Source organism: Ruditapes philippinarum, unplaced genomic scaffold (assembly GCF_026571515.1).
Source record: "Ruditapes philippinarum isolate M1 unplaced genomic scaffold, ASM2657151v2 ctg3293_1_1_1_1, whole genome shotgun sequence".
Classification (NCBI taxonomy): Eukaryota; Metazoa; Mollusca; class Bivalvia; order Venerida; family Veneridae; genus Ruditapes; species Ruditapes philippinarum.
The window spans coordinates 58,041-82,687 of NW_026864958.1; the positions used below are offsets into that span (position 1 = coordinate 58,041).

The 24,647-nt window shown below is 32.9% G+C and overlaps 1 protein-coding gene across 1 annotated transcript; it reads left to right on the plus strand.

Moving 5' to 3' along the window:
• The first annotated feature begins 2,691 nt into the window (after nucleotides 1–2,691).
• LOC132727409 (uncharacterized) lies at nucleotides 2,692–20,686 on the plus strand. Its single transcript, XM_060712883.1, has 4 exons — nucleotides 2,692–2,907; nucleotides 4,559–4,633; nucleotides 6,877–7,167; nucleotides 16,898–20,686. Exons 2-4 carry the CDS (start codon nucleotides 4,564–4,566, stop codon nucleotides 17,185–17,187), a joined length of 651 nt encoding a protein of 216 aa, XP_060568866.1. The 5' UTR covers nucleotides 2,692–2,907; nucleotides 4,559–4,563; the 3' UTR covers nucleotides 17,188–20,686.
• Nucleotides 20,687–24,647: the final 3,961 nt, after the last annotated feature.

The following is a 24,647-nucleotide window of genomic DNA, read 5'->3' on the forward strand; positions in this document are numbered from 1 at the left end:
AGATTTCCATGCAAAGACATATAGAAATGTAAGCATAGCTTGCATAACAATGACATAACTATTTCTTGTAGGGTTATTAATCTTGAAAAATGGAACACTTTATGTCGTATTTCAGTAAGTGAACTCATGTTCTAACAAAAATTTGATATCATTGACAACTGTGTAACTAGATATAGTAACAAGTGTTTAACGATATAAAAAAATATTAGTTCAGTATAAAAAAAATACCACAACTAAGTCTATTATGATACGGGTGTACATTAACAACCCTAAAACTGAAATAACACCCTCGGCACCGCCGATTGTGTTATTTTATAAATACACTTGTTACTATATTTAGTAACACACTTGCCTTTGATTTCAACTGATTATGATAAAAAAATATGGCAATCGAGCGAATAATATGCATACATAATATGTATAAAATAACAAAATATATACACAACATAAAAAGGAATGCATAAACTTCATATGACATCAATAAACCTTATGACATCATAACATTACTACTGCACTTAAAAGTAGATCAACAAGTTTTCATCAATAACCTTTTTTAGCATGTAAGAATGAAAAGAAATTCTTGTCTTAAAGTATATTAATTTACCGTTCATCGTTTAAATGCTTTGTAGACATAGATAAATTATAATGATCGAAATTATTCAATATTCACAGCACAAAAATCTTTCAAATATTCGTGTATTATTCTACAAAATAAACAGAAATAAGAAAAGATAAACATGGATAAAATTAATTTCCAGCTTTGATATAATGCGTGCCTACCTTTTAGGTATAACCAACACTTAATAGAATGTCTTCTTAGGACTGTTGCAACAAATTTATTTGCAATCGCCCCAATCTGTGTTATGTACCAAAATGTTCTTTTACATTTTATAGATATTTGGTCTATGTACATTATGCTTGTTCTTTGGGTTTTGCATGTACAGCCGGTATATTGTGTGACACGATCATTCACGATGGAAACGTTTAATAGCGTGATCAAGTAAAACATGTAATATATAAGCTAATCAATTTTGATATTTAGAGCCAACCTATAGTATGTGCTCCTCTGATTGGCATATGTATAACAAACTTATATTGCGCAAAATAATTATTATTATCACAACCCCGTGTCTATTTTTCCAACTCCGTAAAAATGGTATAGCACAACCGGACTGTAAATACTTTTTAACGTGACGTCATTTGCGTCAGACAAACAAAGTGTAAAGACGCGTTAAATGTTAGACGATCACTATAAGCGCATCAGTGAAAAAACATGATTCTATTTTTCACTTTAACCCTTTACCTCATATATACTCGAAACAACGCACTTCCGACCCCCCCCCCCTTTAAAGGCCTCTAATAGACAACAAAACGCCCTGTTTGGGCGCCTAACACATGTTTTCCTTTGAGAAATGTTGATAAAAACGTAAATCTTTTTCGGCGCCGCCACCGCCCCCCCCCCCCCTCATCAAAAAGGTACATTTGTGGTTGCCATAAGGGGGATTTCCCCCTTCTGTTCCGGGGGTTTAAAAGGGGGCGACAGCTTCCTTCATCGTCAAGAAAATTTTTGACATTTGACTAGCTAAAAATGGCCTCAGGTCGATCATAAAGTAACGTGTAACCATCGCTAAAAATCCATTAAGAAGTTGCAACACTTTTAAATTAGTTTTGATGGATAAAAACAATGCATAATAGGGATCTTTGGCAATTTTGAGACGTCCCCGTTGCCATGGTAACAGCATGCTGTTATAGAGGCTATGGTCCAGTTAACATTTGTGCCAAGTTTCATCAGTTCTGAAGCATTTCTTAATTTTTAATTAACCCTTTACCGCATGAGAATATTGTGAAAAATGGCCGTTTTCATTAAAAAAAAAACCACCTGTTACAAGTTCAAACTGCTATGAAAGTGTGTTGTTTCGCGTAAATATGAGGTAAAGGGATAATATGATTTTTTAACTCGTTTCATAGATTAAGTATAATTCTAAAACTCTTTAGAAATCCTCTATTATACATGTTAAACGACTGGTTAACAATCAAACACACTTACTTTTGCTTTTGATTTTATGTAAAACAAAATATCTAAAAATAAAGAAGCGAATGGCGAAAATATAATTACACACCATAGTCACAACTTTGTCGTATTTTTACGTTTTATCCCGGCGCCCCGCGGAGCAAAATTACAAAAACCAGAACATACGACAGTCATTTATTTGTCGTATTCTCGTGTCTCCACCTGGCGCCCCTCAGAGCGGTATCATGACATGGTTCAAATTAGCCATCATAAAATTAGGTATACCAGCAAATAGGTCTACGAGAAATACTAATCGACTGTCAATACCCATCAGGTGTCAAATTTAACGTCATATTAAAATATATTTTACTCGTAAAAATCATCAATAAAATGAGGCACATTATAGCTCAAGATAAAATTCAATTGTAAAGTTATTGGCTGTATGTGAAAGCAGTTTCACTAAATAATAAAAAAATGTTTTTATGTATCTAATTCTTAATTCTTAATCTTAAAATTACTAAAATGTGTATGTTTAATTGTATTTATTCGTTGAGTGATTTTTCATTTTACGTCATATGTAATCATCTTACATTCTGGTAGTTATCTGGTTCTGAATGGTGACTTTTTGTACATACAGGGAATTTGTGTAAATACACTTAAATCGTTGTATAACCCAACTAATGTAGTGTTAGTACGTGTAAATCGATAAATGTTTGTAAAATAGCAAAATATCGGGTAAAATGAATAAGTCACAAACAGAATAATTTCATTACTTTTAAATTAAATTATTGTTTCAAATTTTCTTTTAGTATGTGTTTATTTGAAGACATATTTAGTTCAAATATCCATTCAGTGCAAAATAAAAGGCTAACCACAAAGGATAAAATTATTTTCAGGTAAAACTGATTTGTCATATAAGTTAAGAGTTGCTTAGAATACATGTTTCTACACCTAGGACGTGCATAGTTTATGTCTTATAAAATATGCACATAAAACGAAAAAACAACAAAACGAATAAATACAATAAAACATACACATTTTAGTAATTTTAAGATTAAGAATTAAGAATCAGAGACATAAAAACATTTTTCATTATTTAATGAAACTGCTTATATTATTTGCTGTCCTTACTTCACTTCAGTGTTGTTATATTTTTCAGGTCCTTCGGGATCATTGATACCAGCACTATAAAGTGTTGAGAATTGAGTACCGTTCAAGCCGGTGCTAGGGGGCGTGAGGGATGTTGCACCTATTCATTATCCCTCATGTACAGACTCAATCAAACCGAGTCTGCAATTCTCTTGTAATTTTGTTGTGATTAATGCTTCCGAGGGATCACTTTGTCTTCAGATTTTTATACTTCACAACAGCAGGTGTCAAGTGCTGTGTGGCAGCTGTAAAAAGTTGCCCCGTACTTCACTTCAGTGTTGTTGTGTTGAGAATTGAGTACCGCTCAAGCCGGTGCTAGGGGGCGTGAGGGATGTTGCACTTATTCATTATCCCTCATGTACAGACTCAATCAAACCGAGTCTGCAATTCTCTTGTAATTTTGTTGTGATTAATGCTTCCCAGGGATCACTTTGTCTTCAGATTTTTATACTTCACAACAGCAGGTGTCAAGTGCTGTGTGGCAGCTGTAAAAAGTTGCCCCGTACTTCATTTCAGTGTTGTTATATTTTTCAGGTCCTTCTGGATCATTGATACCAGCACTGTTAAGTGTTGAGAATTGAGTACCGCTCAAGCCGGTGCTAGGGGGCGTGAGGGATGTTGCACTTATTCATTATCCCTCATGTACAGACTCAATCAAACCGAGTCTGCAATTCTCTTGTAATTTTGTTGTGATTAATGCTTCCGAGGGATCACTTTGTCTTCAGATTTTTATTGTGACAAAATAGAATGATAATGACAAAAAATACGTTCTACTTAAACACCGCAAAGAGTATTGTTCAATGATTTTACAAATAAAAAGACAACTAAGACAATACATCTGGTGTATCTTTGCATTTTCCTGTAGGGGAAAAAAGAGAACATGATATGTGGCTGTAATATGCAACTTTTTATGAATGATCTTTTACGACTAATATATATTTATTATCTGACTTTGAGTCTGATCTTTGAACAGTCGATGTATATATTCGCCTATTTACCTAATGATATGATCGCTGATTTGAATCATGTCACAATTGCGCTCTGCGAGGCGCCAGGTGTGTACACTTGCATTTGTACTTGAAATGATGCCTTCTTTTCAAAGCTATCTCGAGAAATCATATGTTTATTTTTTGGGGAAGGCTATCATACTGTCTTGTTGTAGTATATGATACTTGACAGAAAGAACTTATTCACACGTTAATGATGCTTTAAATAAATTTTAAAACTGTAGTATATGATACTTGACAGAAAGAACTTATTCACACGTTAATGATGCTTTAAATAAATTTTAAATACTTGAATCTGTATTGTGTACATTTACAGAATATAAGTTGAAGTTATTCGTTACCTGAACATAGGAACGATTGTTAAATATGTTTGACATCTTTTTTTTTTCAGATAAAATGAATTCAAGTTCAAGTTTGTTTCGACTTGTTTTTTTCCTTGGATTTGGTTGTACAGTTCGCTTGTCAGGTAATGTAATTATGTGTTTAAACATTAAGTTGCTTTAAGAAGCTTCTTTGTGAAACGCCGAGACTGTCTTATACGATCAATGTTTTTGCTATCTTGTGCAACGATGATATAATTTTGTCGTTTGAGCATTTTTGCGTGTGCAATTCATATCATGTTTGTCAAAGGATCATTCCTACTTTTTCAAACAGCATGTCAACTTGTCAAATTATCATGATGACAAATGCAGAAAACAGGTTACCTCGTCAAAGTATCGTAACATCATGTTAACTTGTCAAAGTATATTGATGACTTGTGCAAATGACATGTTAACTTCATTTTCCCTATCGTCACTCTGATGCTATTTATGTTTACATTTCTTAAAAGAAAAATTAGAATTATATGTTACCGATTAATTAATTGTTAAGAAATGTTTGAATTCATAATTGCTGATAAAGGCACTGTTTTTAACTGAAATATTTGAATATCAGTGTATGCAAAACGAAAAAGTTAGCAGTTTCTATTGAATTTAAACTGGTTTACGATAATGCCCGGCTTCATGAAAAACGTATACCTATACATGTATTTCTTGAAACATATTGTACTACTTCATGTACGAGGTATAATAAAAAGGTTCTTGGCCCGATATACTTCTAGCCACAACACTGACATTTAGATACCGATATCTTATTGAAGATAACTGACGAGTAACAAAGATTAAGTAACATAAAACACACTTTGATCAGAAGAGGGGTGTGTCATTTAGACAAAATAGAGAAAGTTGAAATCAGAGCCGTCATTAAGTACCTCTGTAAGAAAGTGATGTCCCAAAAGGAAATCCATGAATACTTCATGGATTCACTTGGAAAGGAGTCCCCTTCCTATAGCACTGTGGAAAAATGAGCTGCTGAATTAAAGAGGAGCAAGAAGACATTGAAGATGAGGAGCGGCCCTGGCGGCCAAAAGAGGCCACCAACGATGAAACTGTCGAAGCTGTGCATAATATGGTCATGAGAGACAAAAGGCAACCTGCGAAGCATTGCTAGGGAAGTGGGTATAAGCTTTAGTTCAGTTCTGACTGATGTGTATGGCATGTCAAAGGTTTACGCTAGATGGATCCCCAGACAGTTGATTGACGACCAGAAACGAATCAGGTTTGACGTTTTCAAGATATCTTTTGTCCCGCTACGCGATGATCCTGATTTTATATACCGGATCGTATCTCAGGATGAAACATGGGTCCATCACTTCAATCCAGAATCAAAAAAGAGCATACAGTTGAAGCACCCTGGCTCACCCCCTACGAAGAAATTCAAGAGTGTGCCATCAGCTGGGAAGATTATGGCTTCAATCTTTTAGGATAGTCAGGAGCTAATCATGATTGACTATCTTGAGCAATGTCGTACTATTAAGGGTACGTACTATGCAGACCAATTGAGACCCCTGCATCAAGAAATCGCGCGTAAAAGGAGTGTGGAACTGACAAGATGCGTTCTGCTCCTGCACGATTATGCGCCAGCTCACACATCCCAAGTTGCAATGGCTGTTGCAACCGACTGCGGTTTTGAAATTTTCCCCATCCCCCATATTCTCCTGACTTGCCCCCCTCTGACTTCTACCTGCTCGCGAAACTGAAAAACAAGTTTCATGGTAGACGTTTTGGAAGCAATGAAGGTGTCATGGAGGCGGTCAATGAGTTCTTTGAGGACCAAAATAGAGAGTTCTATTTTGAAGGGTTAAACAAGTAAGAGCAAAGATGGGCAAAGTGCTATGATGTAGAGGGCGATTATATTGAAAAATAAACCATTAGTTGGGTTCCCTGACTACCGGAAGTACATCGGGCCGATAACTTTTTGACCAATCCTCGTATACTAAATGAACTTTTGTGTACTTTTCTTAATATCCGAGTCACATAATTACAAGTGTTTATACGCAGAAAGAGTATATTGTGAAAGCTTTCCGATGTCGTGTATTTTGCTCTGACCTACGAGCAGCGTTTGAAAATTGATATCTCGCGAGACAGAAATGTCTTTGTTTACTTTGCACCTAGATTATACATTTTTCAAGAAAAAATTCTAAATGGTAACATATACATTTGCAACTACTAAACTTCTACGTTTTGTCCTTGGCATGGAAGGGAATTAACTTATGATTTTTTTCTTAAAACATGAAAATGCAAACAAACACATATATGCACCCTTTCACCAGCCGTCACTCATACCTATCTATCTACATATACGCATTTCAACAAAACAAAATAATTTCAGATTGCCTAACAATTAGTGCTGCTTATGGACCGAGCGATGTGGAGTTCACATGTGTAATTAACCCGTACACGGGAAGTCAACGATGGTATGTGGGTTCGGTTATAGTGGCGTTATGTGGAGCGAATAGTTGTACAGAGGAACCTACAAACCCAGCACGGTACTCTTTTACGCCAAATCGTGCATCTGGAATTTTTATCTTCAAGATTGATCCTATCAACTCCACTGATGATAACACGATAGTTGGCTGCTATAATGGAATGGACACAGATACACAAGCTCTTAAGTTTCCAGGTTTGCTTACATAGTTTTTTATTTTGATGAATTACAATATTTACAAAATAAACACCTTATTTTCTTATTCCATTGAGATAAATGATCAGCTCAAAAGTTGTGTTGTTTTTTATATATATATAATATATCAGGATGTTATCTGAGATCGTACTCAAATATGCTAAATGGAATAAAATAATACTAACAGCATTTATATGTTATGAGGATTACTTATCTAAGAATTAGAATAGAATATTCCTAACAATTATGGTTTCAAAACTATTTCAAATGCAGTTTTCCAGTTTGATTGTCAAAATATTTATTTGTTGAAAAACATTTATTTGAGACATAAGACTCCTAACAATAAATTAAAACAGAAACATGTTTGCATTGTTTTTCAAAGTAGTAAAATATATTAATAATAAGTAAGAAATGCGAAAACAAATTGTTATGTTTTACTTGACAAGACAAGATCTTTCTATGCATGCATATATGTTTAAAATGGCTGATTGTCTTAAATTCGGCGAAATTATCCAGCTTTTCTTTCTTACATTTAAATTTTATTTGCTTACTAATTATGTTTCTTTAACGGTATAAAAAGACTTTTACTTGGCTAAATTTTTATTTCAAAAGTCATTCCTTTATCACTCACAACTTTTTTTTAGTTGCAACATATCAATTTTGTTCACCATAAATGTAAAGGATTGAACACAACAACCACTTAAATATGAGAGAACCAACAAAGTCATGTAGTATGATGAAAATCAAAATGTTAAAATCGTATAAAAGACACTGAAACTTCTTGATTTCTCAGATACATGTTAACAAATTCACATTTTTCACGTTATTAACCATATGACAGCACAAAATTATAATTGTAGATCTTTGTAATTTTACTTTAGTTTGAATCCCAACAGTAATGTGTTGTGCAAGATAATTGGTAAATTACCTATTCCTATCCCGGATGCACTATTGTCTATATTTACATAAATGACTTGTTTCAAAAATTATCGGTGACAATTATTCATATTAATAGGAAAGGTTTTTCACGAATACAAGAATAAGTATCAAAAGAAAGGATGCAATAATAATAATATATGATGAATATAATGATAAAGTCGAGTTTTGTTAAACAATTTTTCAAAGGCTTTGCCATTTTGAGACTATACAATCAAGGATCTTTGTAGAAACGAAACCTACCAGTGATAACATGTGTCGCCTCATGTAGTCTTTAGGGGTGATTGGACTTTGTTCCTTATATCCCTGCGACACAAAAAATTTAACAGGACAAAACGCCCTTTTAAAGGGTAATAACTCAGCCAAAAATTATGATACCCGTCTGAAAAAAAACACACTTAAATATGTAAGTACTTGAGGTACACATTGATGTTATAACATTTTATATTCAAATTGCCTTAGTGGTATGTGAGAAGTAGTCCGGACATTTTTGATAATGTGGACAACTACATTTGGTACTGATCATTCCTAAAATATGTATAAAATTGCACCAGTAGATTACGACAGGTTTTCTGACGGACGGACTTACAGTTAACAGAGATGTCGTGGCTAATTAATATAATGTTGCAGCTATTGTGTAACTTAATTTTCACAGAACTGTTTTGTGCTAAAAAAAACTATAATATCTAATGTTTACCTAGCAATTTAGTGCGACAAAGTTCTTAATCAATGTGTATGTATATGTTAAAGGGAGAATATTTTTTGGCATTACTGCCTATTTATTAAACAGATAATTTGTTAAGCAATATATTGAGTATTCTGTTTCAATAAGATGATTTATTTTATTTCGGATTAGACCGATTGTTTTAACACGACATAAATTCAAAAAAAAATTTCATTTATTATGCTCTCACCATATAATGGTTGGTGCATATAGTGTTACCCTGTTCCGTCCTTCCGTCATTCCGTCATCATCAGTTTCCGTTCATTGTCTTAGTAACCGTTGCACACATTTAACTCATATTTGACATATGGATAAATTATGAGAAAATACAGGACAAGTTCGAATTTGGTCATGGTCCGATGATTTTTCACAGAGTTATGTCCCTTGATGAAATTTTCAGTTTCCGTTCATTATCTCCCCAACGGTATTACACATTCAACTCAAATTTGACAAATTGATACGTCACAGAAATGTGCAGATCAAGTTCGAATTTGGTCATGGTTTGATTATTTTTGGATTCGTCAAAGGAATGTGCATGTCAAATTTGACTTTTATCATGACTTGATGATTTTCGGCAGAGTATGCCCCTTTCACCTTGAAAATAATATGAAATTTTCAGCTTCCGCACATTATCTCCCCAACGGTATTACACATTCAACTCAAATTTGATATATGGATACATCAACGGAATGTTCAGGTCATGTTTGAATTTATTTATGGTTCGATGATTTTGGCAGAGTTATGCTCCTTTAGTTTTTTTAAAAAAAAAGGAAATTTTCAGTTTCCGTTCATTATCTCCCCAAAAACTGTACATATTCAACTCAAATTTTGTAGCATATGGATATGTCATAAGAATACACTGGTCAAATTCTAATTTGGTCTTTGTTTTATGATAGCTGACAGAGGTATTCAGAAATTTTTAGTTTCCGTCCATTATCTCCCCAATGCTTGTACACATTCAACTCAAATTTGACATATACATACATCTTAGGAAAAAGCAGTTCAAGTTCGAATTTGGTCGTGGTTCAATGATTTTGGACAAAGTTATCTCTCTTGAATGTTGGAAAAAAATTTGAATTTTTATACCCCCACCACAAAATGGGGGGGGGGGGGCTATAATGGATTCGCTTTGTCTCGTCGGTCTGTCCGTCCGTCTCCATTTTCGTGTCTGCTCTATAGATCCTATACCAATCGAAGGATTTTCTTCAAACTTGGCTCAAATGTTCACCTCAACAAGGGGATGTGCAGAACTCATGTTGCTTATGTGTCAGCTCAAGGTCAAGGTCACCATTGAAGGTCAAATATCAAACACAATAAAAAATTACACAGTATGTCGTGTCCGCTCTGTAAATTTTACACTAATTGAAAGATTTTCTTCAAACTTGGCTCAAATGTTCACCTCAACAAGAGGATGTGCAGAACCCATGTTGTCCATGTGTCAGCTCAAGGTCAAGGTCACAATGGAAGGTCAAATATCAAACCATCAAATATTAGACAGTATGTCGTGTCCGCTCTTTAAGTCCTACACTAATTGAAGGATTTTCTTTATACTTGGCTCAAGTGTTCACCTTAACAAGGGGATGTGCAGAACCCATGTTGCCTATGTGTCAGCACAAGGTCAAGGTCCCAATTGAAAGTCAAATATCAAACAATCAAATATTACACAATATGTTTTGTCCGCTCTGTAAGTCCTACACTAATTGAAAGATTTTCTTGAATCTTGGCTCAAATGTTCACCTCAACAAGGTAATGTGCAGAACCCATGTCACCTTTTTACCGGCTTAAGGTCAAGGTTACACTTGAAGGACAAAAATTGACTTATAAAATAATCTTAAATTTTAACATGTAATTTGAATATTTCTGAAACTAGAAAAAGTATCTGCTTGAAACTTAAAATATATATGAAGTGTCACAATTAAGATATGCTGGTCAAGTTTCATAACTCTGTATTACATTTTAACAAAGTTATGCCCCTTTTTAAGTCTTCAAATTTACATACATCAAATATTAGACAATATGTTGTGATCACTCTATAAACCCTATACTAATGGAAGAATTTTCTTCAAACTTTACTCAAATGTTCACCTCAACAAGGCTATGTGCAGAGTCAATGTCACCTTTGTGCCGGCTAAAGGCCAAGGCCACACTTGAAGGTCAAAAATTGACTTAAAAAATGTTCTTAAATTTTCACATGTACTTGAATATTTCTGAAACTAGAAAAGTTATTTGCTTGAAACTTAAAAGATTTATGAGGTGTCACAAATAAAATATGCAGGTCAAGTTTCATAACTCTGTATTGCATTTTGACAAAGTTATGCCCCTTTTTAAGTCTTTAAATTTACATACAATCAATACTAGACAATATGTCGTGTCCGCTGTATAAATTCTATTCTAATGGAAGGATTTTCTTCAAACTTTACTCATTTGTTCACCCCATCTGGGCAATGTGCAGAACCCATCTTACCCTTGCGCCAGCTTAAGGTCAATGCCACACTTGAAGGTCAAAAATGTTTAGTACATTGGGAAAATGAAAGGTTATTTTAACTGTTTCAAATATGATTTGATAATAAATATTTAAACTATTACCTGTACAATTAGTCTTTTTTTTCACCAGAGATAATTTATTTATATGTATGTGTGCCCTTAACCACCTTTCCAAGTTGTCTTCTGTCAAGGACATTGGTGGGGTTCAGCGATAGTTCTAGTTAGTTTCAGAACTCATACTTTAGTAGAAATGTATGAAGTCATTATTTTGGCTACAAGTATGAAATATGCAATTAACAAAATGTTAACACTGAATATTTTCACTACCTTGAATTTTGTATAAAAATGATTTGTGTTAACATTGAATAGTTTAAGGGCTTTGAACTTAAAATGCAAAAATAGTGTGTTTAAACAAATTTGGAACTAAATATTGTAACATCTGAAATTTTGGCTGCATGCGGGGGCAACCGTAGCGTCACGACACATTTCTAGTTTTTTATTTATTTATTTATTATTTAATATTAATTAATTTATTTATTTGTTTATCAATTTATTTATCAATTTATTCATTTATTTATTTATTTATTCATTTATTATCTATTTATTTATTATCGTGTTTCAACATGATTTTTCTTACAAAATATATGTTATTTAAAAGAGAAATACTTATCTATGAGCATATTCTTCCTACAATCCATTTTGGCCTTTTCCCAAATTTCCATGAGGTGCCCTAGAATTGTATGTACTTCTTTCTATTTAGTCATTTTTGTACAAATACTGGCCTTCTTATCGATATTTTAATATAACAAACGTCGTGAATTGTTCTTCATCTTACATGGTTTCAGGCATTTTCGAAGAAATAAACCTAAAATAATTGGCCTTTAACCTTATTGCTTGATATTTACTGTGGCTTGTCTTTTATTTTTGCCAGGAAAACAAGTTTAATTTTATTTAAACTACCTGTAATTTTAACGCATTGCACTAAATACGGTGTGTATAAATCTTAAATGAAGTTTTTTACAAACTAAATGTTCTCCCCACCATACCTTGCTTTAAGATACCTAAGACATGTGCCTTAACGTTTGCAAAAATGTAAATTAAAGACACAGTTATTTTCTGGACATTACTATCAAATGCTTATCATGATTTTCTAATATCAAAGAATCGCGTTGACCTATGGGTCTGACTAACCTATTGTGCATGACACGACCTCATAAAATTTCACAGATCTAAGCAAAAGAAAATATTTGAAATCAAGTCCCGAAATTAAAAACAAAATGTTGAAAGAAAATAAAGCAATGAACCTATAGAGAAAAAAAACATTCGTGACATTGATTTTTGCCCTGGTGGTCGAAACTGTATTATTACGAAAGTGTATTATGCCGCAAATTTATTAATGCTTATTTATTTCAAAATCCATCAACAAAGAACAGAATCGTTGAATGGACACAAACATTCATTCACTTTCAAGAAATATTGTTTGAATTCAAGTGGACGAAAATCGGATGAAAATGGCAATCATGTAAACTAATGAACCATTTCGTTCCTTGTTTAAATTTGATTAACGCATGATCATGGCCCATATTTGTTTAACACAGGATCAAGACCCTTGTTTACGGAAGTTGTTTGTTCTGTTTACTGTAAGTCAGTCCCCTATTTAGTTTCAAAAGACGGAAAGACAGATAGATGTTCCAAGGTTATTACATAATCAACTTTTAATTGTCTTTAAGTTTAATTGTTGCCCCCATAAATATGTAAAAACACCACTTAAAGAGACGGTTTATGCGGATTTCAACTACGACTACGATCGAAATGAAGGGTGCTGCCTATGGGGACATATATTTCAAATAAACGCTATATATCTCCCTTTATTGGATGAGGAAGTGGTGATAAAACTTTAAACATTGTAGCTGTTTGAAAGTCTATTTGATGTATACATGTTTGTTATTGATTTACATTGAGAAGGTTATTCTTAATGTGTTTCATATTGGTTTCAGTCTACCTTGTGACCTTGCTACAGTTTGAATGTATGACTCCCTGAGTTTATTCTGGTAATTTGTATCAGCTATCACTAGTCAAAACAATCAAGCCTTGTCGGACCGTATATGTCACGGAACGTATATGTCACACGTGTGGGACATATTCAACCGAATTTATCACAGCTGTCTGTATGTGCCATTTACGTTTCTAAATGCCTGACCGTATATGTCACACATTTTACACATTAAACTAAAAATATCATCGTCGTTCTTACCTACCTTCATCAATTTTAATAATACATCAACATCATCATCATCAACAACAACAACGACAACAACATCGTTATTATTAACAACAACATAATTATCATCAATGATATATCATCATGCACACCGCCTTGTTTATCATTTTACCAGTAAGATGATTATTGTGTCCATAAACAGCGACTGGCTTTGTCGAAATATTTGCAAAATATTTTCGACATTCTTATTTATTGACTTGAAGATAAAATATCGAGGATAGGGGATTTAAATTTTTTACTTGTCCATGCTAGCCCTTGACTCATGGAATTTTGAATAAAAGATGGGTAGAGGGGGCATGTGTGTCTAATGGTATTTATAAGAATAATCGCCATGTTGAAGATAATTTTTAACTCTTTGAAATATTAAATGTCATCATTTTATATTTCTGTGTGTACCGTCCATGAACAGGCTCAATCAAACCGAGCCTGCAACATTTTCAATTATGTTGTGTTGGACTTTCTTTAGGGATTCTGTTTTTCTCTATTTTACAAACTCTCGTTAATTTTTATTTTATAAATATCCAATATAATTAGCATATATTTTCGGACCTAGCCATTCACTGACCGCCTGCGTGTTAATATGCACAAAGTCGTCATTAAAATTTATTCAAAATGATGTTTTTCGTTAAAGTTTACAAAATACATTAAAAGCTTTTTGTTAGTTTATCTTACGCGCACAAACCCTGATTTTGATATGCTCTTTACATATGACGTTGTGACTTGGATATAAGCAAAATCTTCATTTTTTAATCTTGGAAAAAAAAGGTTTTTGAACAATGTAATAAATAATTTCTTCACGTGTAATTTTACAGTGGTGAGCATAAGAGGAGATAGTATAAATGGCGTTCTGTTCACTGCACATTTATAACTTCTTTTTCCTAAAACCATCACTCCATCATGGTGTTTTTCGAAATGATTGAACGCGTTGAAGTTGTTTCGAACAAACTGTTTGACATACGTATTTCAACATGCATTTTAACGATTGCTTTTACATGGTTGCAGCAAATTTGCCATTTAAGCTCTAGCTCTATTTCCTGAGTATTGATGATACAATGATAAGGGGTAGTGGTGACCTAATGGCTAAGATGTTTGTCTCTCAACCCCAGGAGTGTGGGTTAAGGCCAACTTGAGTCATGACTATGTTTCCTGATTTGATACCAGAACTGGTTTGTTCCAGGAATTAGACTCTAAAGTGATTAATATAAATTCAAAGAACTTATTTTGCAATCGAGCTTAAATAAATTAATATGTTTAAAATAATAGCTTGTAGATTTATAAAGGGCACTGGAATTATTTGTTCAAGCAACAAAAAATATAAAAAAAAACATATTTTACTACAAGACAAAAACATATCCTTGTTTACGGGGATATTGCAGTACGATACTCACGAAATATGTGTTTCGCTTACTTGGTGAAATATTTGTTTATTATATCCAAAAAAATCGGTGAAATATTTGTTAATTACATACTTTTAAAAACTCAATTAAACATTTCTTGATAAAAGATCTACACTTTAAAAATAATCAGTGAAAAATGTGTGAGGATGAGGTGAACAAATGTAGTAAAAGACAAAAAATACGAACATTGGAACAACTGGAGTGAAGTGAGTTTGAACGCCGACCTGGTACTTCTGGGATTTGAACCCACGCCCTATCGAAACTCTGTGTCCTCACTGAATATGAATACTCTTCAGAAAGGAGATTCTGCATAAAAATGATTAAGCATCTAATACCTTAATCAGGACGGGCTAGAACGTTGAAATTTTTTTACATCCATGCCCTTACCTCGACTTAACCCGTCCTTCCAAGTCCCAGTGCGCACTTTTCAAGTCTTCATTTTTTCACCGTTCGTGCAGTACTGAAAACAACGAGCAAGTAGCGAACGTGAGATTCTAAGCATTGTACATGCACAACAAAGTATTTTGTTCTTACGAGATCTTCAGACAGTCAGAATATGTTTAACGTGATAAAAAAACATTTTTGTAGTGCATTTTGATTTGCCGATTGTTTTGGATGCACGACTTAGCGACATATGATCTAGTGCTACTGTTAACTATGGCATGTAGTTTTTTGCTGTAAATGCTACCTACTTCGGCTTGAAATGATGATAATGCTGGTGCTGCTGCATTCGCGGCTGCCGCTGCTGCTGCTGATGATGATGGAAGTGATGAAAATGGCGGTTATGTTAATGATTCTGTCATAAGATTATTTTTTAATAAACGGTAATGTGCATTTAAGGAAAAAACAAACAACACATGTGACATATTCGTTTGTATTTTCATTTTTTTTGCGCATTTTTGGTCAGTGACAAATATGTTTGGTGAGCATTTAAAAAACAGATTCCCACCGAACATGGCACATTTTATTATCCATATTCGGCTTAAGAGTATGCCATATTTGACCGAATATGTCACACGTGTGACAAATTCGAACCGAATATGTCACACGTGTACCATATTAGGTCTGTGTCATATGCGGTCCGACAAAGCATTATAAAACGTCTACTTACTTTTACGTAAAATATATTTAACATCCAAAATAGTCCGCCATGTTGGAATCCAAGATCATTCTGAAAGTACATTTTAAGTATTTTCGAGTCATAAAGTTAAAAAATATATCTTTAGATATTTCTCATCAGAACGGAAAAGTTTTCTGAGAAAAGTTTTTTTGCACTGATTTTATTAAAAATATCAAATGTTCATTGTGTTGCACGTAGATTGGTTATTATCGCTTGGTTCACGCCGCACAAATAATGAAATAATTCGGTTTATGAAATACAGCTATTGAACAATTTTATTAGTAGAAAACATATTTCTGATACTGTGTTCTATACCGTTTCAAATTCAAATACATCAGAATTTGTTAGAATTAAGTCACATTGACACAGTGCATGACAGTTGAAAATCTTGATTTGCTGGTAGAGGTTTCCGTATGACTCATAACTGTATTGTTTACATATATACAGGTAAAACCATTGACTTCTATTTACTTATCCTAAACCCTCCTCGAGTGAAATAATTCAATGTCCCTGGTAGAATCAGAATCCATATTGATTAAGAAAGGTCGGATGTGGTCGGAACCTGTCAATTAGGCAATGGCTACTATAATTTCAAAGTTCAAACAAGTTGAAAGCTTAAAACTTTTATCTTTCCAAACAAAATGTTTTGCTGTCTTTATATAATTTAATGTGATCGAATAATCACATAATAAATTCGTTCTTAATCGATTAATATAAGGAAATCTTGCTATGAGGACACAATTACTTGATGTGAAAAGAAATTTGAAGGAAACGTTATTTCATTTCAGATCAAAACAATTCGTCCATCTCGAAAACTACTAACGCAACAGGTACGGGAACAAATCATACAACTGTTCCTTCTAGTATTGCATCAGTGACAATCCTACCAAACACTACATTTTTCACCCCTGTGTTGAAAACAGACAAGAAATCCTCTTATTTTGTACTGTTCATTGCTTTAGCTTTTGTTGTTTTAATTTTGTCTATGGTAATGCTGTTTTACCTTTTTTTCCTTACAAAATCAAGAATAAGAACAAATCGTAAAACATCATTCGGTCTTAACGAAAAAACTTATTAAGAACTGAAAAAGTGGTCAAATATGTCTAAAAAGTGACGCAAACTTTGCATTTGGATTTATTCACCATATTTGAGTGAGTTTCTTCGTGACAAAAATGGAACTTATTTAAAGCATAAAACTGGCGTGTCAACACTGAAGAAATATTCAAATAATATTATGTTTGTTTATTGCTGTTGCTCTGTAACATCGCACTTTAGGGTCAAACGCACTATGGGGAACACCCTCAAAGTGCGTTACGCACTTTGGTGCCATAGTTTGTCCCCAAAGTGCGTTACACAGGTAAATATGCATTTTTTAACATCATGAAAACGACTGCACTTTTGGGTCATAAAAATTAAATCAATAAGAACGAATTTTAGTGATATTTTATAATGATATCTTGTAGTTAAGTAATAGAAAGAGCACCGAAACACGAGGCTTTCTGATTTGTACGAGGGGGCGTAGCCCCCGAGTATTAATCAGATTGCAGAGTGTTTTGGTGTTCTTTCTCTTTTGTATCATAGTTAAACATAAAACGCGTTCTTTGTTGTCACAATATGAAACCCCAGGAAAAAAAAAACAATGAACGAGCATCTGTATATCATATTTCTGTCGCGTTTCCTTTCTCTGCCGCCTTAATAAGTTAACCCCAGCAAAAATGAACCAATCAATGGGCGTGCTCAGGAGTGCGGGTAACTAATACCCGCAATTCAGTTAACGCACTGTGCATGTATATGTATACGATTTAACTCTGACACATTTTCAACAGAAAGGTCCTTAAACTATGATACAATGTTAATTGTAAACTCAACATTAGGAAGGAATTAGGCGGCAAAATGTAATAAGTCGGTTCACAATAGCGGACGATAGATCACTCAAATGTTATATCAAAGGCTTCGAATTTATTATAATTTTGTTTTATTTCAATAATTTCTCTCATAGGATTGTGGCCTTAAAGTATGAATATTTTTGATGTGTATTGCGTGTAACAAATAATATATAAAGCATATTGTTTAAGCCTTACCGATGAACTAGCGCTGTGTATTTCTATCTGATTTAAAAACCAGTTTCTTATACCATGTATACGATAGGATATGTTTAGGACCCATTAAAATCTGGATTTACCCTATTTCTTGTTATATTATGAAAGGAAGGTAACGTTTCTTTATTAATTAATTTTAGTTCTTTCAATGTTGAATGCTGTAGACTGAATTAAAATTCAGGTTTTGTGAATCTGCCACAACTTGGGAAAATGAAACATTTTTAAGATGTAATCCAAGAGATATGCCATATTGAAAAATATGATACTCAATAAGATCATAAGTGTATATTTCTAAAGATGACATGCACGTCCGATTATGGCAGGAATTATTTTCAAACACCTATATAGTAATTTTCGAAAATTACGAAAGTCATCTCGTGTCATTCAAATGGCAGCGGTTTTTGTGGGTCTTAAAACAATACATTTTACTCCTGGCAGTTAATTTTTTTTTATTCCCAGGACGGCGTCCAAAATGGCTACAAATTAAAAATAAGTCGTTGCGGACATATAAAAACACATATAAGAAAAGTATAGATTTACTTACACAAACGTTACTTTAATAAAATAACATGATTGGAACCTGACAAACGTAAAGAATATTAGGATAAGGAAATTCAAACCAAAATTTATTGTCATTCACTAAGTGATAGTGATCACGGTCAATATAATGTAGAAGATACAAATTGTTTCACAAACTTTTAAAGAATCTAGTTTGAGAATTTAGTCTCGACATTTTATGCTGGGAAATGTCTCTTTTAAAATGTAGTGGCTGAAAATTGCTATAATTCGCCATTACTTTTTTTATTAGACCGTTGTTGAGGAACAAAACGTCTCGGTCTAAGATTTTCCTTCAACTTTTTGTAAATTTTCAACAATGCTTGCAAAAAAAATGTCGAGAATTTCTTTCTGTTCCTCGACGTTTTATAGTCGAAGCATAAAATGTAGAGCCAAACCATGCACGCTACTGGTCACTGGAGTTAAAATGTTCCTTGCTGCTTCCAACAACTGTTTTAAAAAAAGAATGTGTGTACATTTACCGCGACATTTTGTAAATGTTGACAAAAAACCCGACGAGTGCGACATTTTATGATGCTTGCTTTATATGGCCTAATAAACCGAACACCATATATATAATATTTGTTAAATTTTATTTTTTGATATTTCAAGTGGTTAAATTAATAAAACATTTACCACTTAGAAAATAAACACATCTTTTTAAATTACTGCTACATCAGATTTTAAATGACGTAAAATTGCTCAGTGATGTATATGGGTATCGACCGTCATCTTGAACTCCACTTCAAATATTTAAATGTCGCAAATCGAAAAAAAAAATGTCAGTACTCAGATGACACCTTCAGAAATCTGGAACCCAAAGTGCGTTAATATGTAGCATATCAACGTACTTTGGGGTCATTTTCTCGATTTTGACCCCAAAGTGCGCTGTGAAGTTACCGCACTTTGGAGTCGGACCCTAAAGTGCGTTTGACCCCAAAGTGCGGTGTTACATTGCTCTAATTGTTATTTTTGTTCCGTTTTACATTGTATACTAACCAGAGACTGCGATTTTTGTCGTTCACTTAGCTAGATTAATATTACTCAGGACAAAGTGTAATATGTGACGTTATGTCCGTGTTCTAAATCAGTATTCATGTAAACTCTTTTAAATAGAGAATTGTTTTTGGAAGATTATTTCAAATATGGGTACATTCAAGCATAAAGAATGGTATGAGCCTATAATATCAATTTAAAGTGATATAAACCTATCCAAGTGTAGGTGGTGAGTTCAAAAGATGAAGTCAATAACAGTTACTTTAATTTTTTGCCATAATTGTGTTTTCAATTCTAAAGAATAATTATAATAAAATCCATGTCACCTGTGGATTACTTTTATAAATATTGTTCGTAATGTATCAGTAGTGTTCCATTTTCAAAACGAGTGGGTCAGTTCTTGTATATTTTTATATTCTATATAGTGTTTATATTTTATCCTTAATATTTCTCCATCATTAATTAGCCATTGTGGCTTACGGAATGCCTTTAATGGTTGAGACATAATAATTGCTGTCACCGTTTTTCACGTGTGATCGTGAGAGGCGACTTAATGGGTTCGAAAAGCTGTAATATATGCATCTCATAGCTCCATCAGGTTCGATGGCTTTGACCCCTTGTGTTGCTTTCAAGTTTTATTCACCCGGGATTAAGCAGAAATCATTTTCCCTGTTTCGGTTCCATATGACTTACACTGTGTTGGTGATAAATATTACAAATTCACCTAAACTTGACAGCAAAAAAAGAACTGAGCATATTGTCACTTTTACTTAAACAAACAGTCACATGCATTCTTCATGGTTTAAAATTTAAAAAGAATAAATGTAATTTTTCTGTACATTATTGATTGAATATGAATATATGTTATCATAGTAAAAATAAAAATTGAATGTTTTACTCTGTTAATATGTTATTAGAAACAAAAATGCAAAACAAAAAAATCGAACACATTTACATATTGTTATCTTAAAGATACCTGTAAGTCCTATACAAAAGTAATATGAGGCATTATTGCTAACTGGGGTATCGTCTATGCTAAGAGCTTAGATATATGTTTGCAACTTTGTCAAGTGGACATCAGTACAAACTATTTAAGTCATTTCCCATTGTAAAAGGTCCCTTTTTAATATAAATGTCTTAAAAGACTTCTGTTTTGAAAGCACACGTCATAGAGTTAGGATATTTGCCATAAAACATGACCCTTTAGTAGTCTACAAACATCATTCACTAAAGTATATATTGAACTTTTAATTAATTGCGCCCGCTAATGTACAACTCTGATCATTATTACCCAGAATTATTAGAAATGATTGAAACAGATTGATTAGATACAGATTGATATATGCACATTTAGATTTAAATATATTCTGCTTAGATGTGTACATGTATACTAGTACAACTCTGTAATTCAACCGAAAATTGTATACAATTAATTATTATACTGATTACCGTATATGTGTTTTTTTCTTCGGTGAAAACAATAATGCACGAAGAATTAATATCTATTTCCATTCTAACACGTCATGAAAAATATAATTATTATTATAAATCTGGACTTTATGTTTGGTGGTTAAATTTGTTTTCGCCTCAGAGTTTCCAATAGAAACGTTCTTTAAAGGCCGTTCCAGTGGGTTGAAAAAAACTGCCGTTAAATCTACCGTGTGTAGAAACATTTTGAGAATAACTAATTTTGAAAACGTTGATAAAACTTTGCTCGTTTATTTTATTTCAGTCTATAATTTTCCAAGCGAAATACAAATTATTAAAAGCAAAATATATGTAAAACTTGACTCGTTTGCGACATGAAAATAGCGTACTTGATTGGATTGTTTTGCACGTGCTGTTTGGCGCTACATTGTGACGTCACGTAAACAACACTTTAAACTTCTGTACAGCGTTAACGACTGAATTAAAGATATTGGTGTTCGGATTCATTTTCTTAGTTAGACCATTTTCTTTCATTCTAGATAGTTTTCACAACAAAATTCGACAAAAAATTGTTTTATTTATCAGATTGTTCAAACAAAATGGCACCGTCAATGTGAAAATACACAGGGAGATAATAAGAACGGCGAGTGCATTGTTGTAGAATAATGCACACTTCTTTGTTTATATAGAAAAAATTCCGATAGTGTTAGAATGCTAAATAATCTTCGTATACATTAATTGTTGTCTGATTTACGATAACTTTCTATCAAGTTTGTAAAATTAAAGATACTTCCCGGGTATATTTTCACACGTCATTGCACGCTAATCAAAAGATGCATACCGTCTATTGTTACGCATTATATTTGTTTGCAAGCAAACAATATAATTGTTTGTAATTACTATATAGTTTTGCGGTGACCACGATCAACAAAATTTTAATGCGAATGTGTACATGCAAACAAAATAGGTACAGAAATGTGACGTAGATTTTGATAAGATGAGCCGTAGAGTTTAAATCACGTATTGTCCAAAGAATGTGCCGCAAAAATAAAGTCCGCAGAAATAAAAACATGCCAAAATTTGGAAAAACCGCAGAATTTGGAGCCCGCAGAAAAAAAACACTTATACGGTAATTCCACCAAGAAATATTATATAGTTTTTGATTACTCCACCAAGATTATTTTACAACTTTTACAAATTTTTCCAAGAGCTGTACATTGCTTTGATTTATTTTACCAGAAAATTATGCCATCTCCTTAAGCCAAGTTAGGAGCTTCACTTCAGTTTTCAGGGGGTTTTTTTTTGTTTTTTTTTTTACTTTTATTTACATATGAGTTTGCATATTAAAAGACACAAATGCTATACTAGCATGCGAGCAGTTCCAGTACAAAAAAAATCGTAGTTACTTAAACATTATTTTTCATTACTCTAACTCACCAAAAATGATTGTTTTACATTAATATGTGGCTCATCACACACATTATGGAAATTCCATTATGTTCTTAACAAAGCATAACCCTTAGTTATAAGAGGTACCAAACTTATCCATTATTTGATGTGAGGATAAGTAGTTTCCATACATAAGATATAACACACTATAATTACAATGTATACAATATTATTATATAAGACCTATTTTTTATTTAAAATTGTTAAATAGAGCATTTTCCCAGAGGTTAATATGTGTCATTCAGGATATAGAGCGTAAACTAAACTTTATAGTATCTATTACCTAGTACCATTGCCCAACGCCTTCACATGCAATGGCGTGCTTGTATGCATGATATTTTACTTATTAAAGTCATAAAATTATTTGATATCGTAATGTAGATTAAAATTCTGATTATTAAACCGGTTTTCATCACATTGCCCACTTATCTGTACACAGGTGGTATTAGTGGAAATCCTTTTAACGGGTCTCATTTGTAATTATTTTGCGCATGCGCGCAAGGACGGAATCCCCCAATGTTTACAAGGTCACGGTTTGACAACGCACAGCTGAAAGTGATTTAAAAAAAAAATTATACGTATTGCCAATCTGACACTTAGATTTTGTCTCGTTCATAAATATGCTTGATTTGATATCAATTTTTAAAGAATGCAAGTAAAAATCATGCGTTAAAATGAAAACTACGGGTTCTGCTTCTGTACGGGAACTGCTCGCATGCCAGTATCACTGTTAAATGTTTAAACTTAGAATATTTGTTATAATTTTTTTACATGGTCTACTTTTCCCTTTTATATACTTTGAAATATTGAAAATAATTTTGTGGCATTTTACAAATGTTTGGAAACAGAACTTATCTTGATTACCGGGATTATGACCACTTGTAACATAATATAAGGACCTGTTCTTATTTTAATATCAAGTTCTGACAATAACCGAAAAGCCTGCCGTCGATTTACTGTTTATTTCTTTTTAAGGGGATGCATAAACATTGTTTTAAATGGCGACCAATGTCGGAATGGTAAGGAAGCGTCTCATTGAATGTCCTATGAATTCCATTATCCTATGAGAAAGTTGAGACATTTTCAAAAACCGCACATTTCTTATTTAAGTAAAAATTAGGGTGATGCAAGAGAAAGATAAGAAGCAGGTATTTACTAATGTTGAAAACAAATGGCAAAACTAAACAGACTGAAGAAGAGTAAACTTGCATCAAATTAAATTTTGTCGTAATATATGTCCCTATCTTACTCTGTGATTGTGAGCCTATATTCAATGTTGTATACTTCATAGATTTTAGACAATTGATTTTAATAATGTTTGGTCCGTTTGAATATTCGTAATCGATTTGTAATGGATGTGAATTTACTACACATGATAACTAATTAGTAATGAAAGTCATTTGTATATTTGGCTTACTTTAGATCATAAGCTGGCAGTCCAAATTCCTAGGCAGATCATTCTGCGGTGAGTGACAAGTGGTTTGAAGTGAACGACCTTAAAATATTCCTTCATGTCATTGGTTTGAGTTATGTGTTCCAATCAGTCTAATTTGTGTTAGCAAAAATATCAATATTTACATTAAACCTAAAACAGTGTCTTCATCCTGATTCCTTTCTTGTAAATGTAGACTAGAATTTATTTTAGCAAATTTCTACATTTATATTGATTGAGGCAAGGAATAAACCAATATTTTACTGTTAAGGAACTGAAGAATTGTCTTTGACAAGCTCTCTTTTATTGAGAAATTTCAATACCTAGAAATTTATGTTATAGCAAATCTTTTTGTATTTGAATAGTTCTCTCATTCTAATACATAATTGGTTGTGTAGACATTCTTAAACATGCTACTTTTTGCAATATTTCCCAAAGCGCAAAGAAATGTTACCTTTTTAAATGTTTAATATATGCACTTTCTATAAAGAAAATATTTTTGGCTTGTGCATTTACACATTTGTCGCAAGTACCTAACCAAAATCTAGAATAATTGAGTCATTGAGCAAATCAATTAAT

What these genes read in the sequence shown, in the direction of transcription:
- LOC132727409 (XM_060712883.1), top strand. Translation starts at nt 4,564, where the DNA reads ATGAATTCAAGTTCAAGTTTGTTTCGACTTGTTTTTTTCCTTGGATTT. An exon ending in TTGTACAGTTCGCTTGTCAG is followed by an intron (nt 4,634 to 6,876) that starts GTAATGTAATTA and finishes AAATAATTTCAG; the next exon opens with ATTGCCTAACAATTAGTGCT. An exon ending in ACAAGCTCTTAAGTTTCCAG is followed by an intron (nt 7,168 to 16,897) that starts GTTTGCTTACAT and finishes ATTTCATTTCAG; the next exon opens with ATCAAAACAATTCGTCCATC.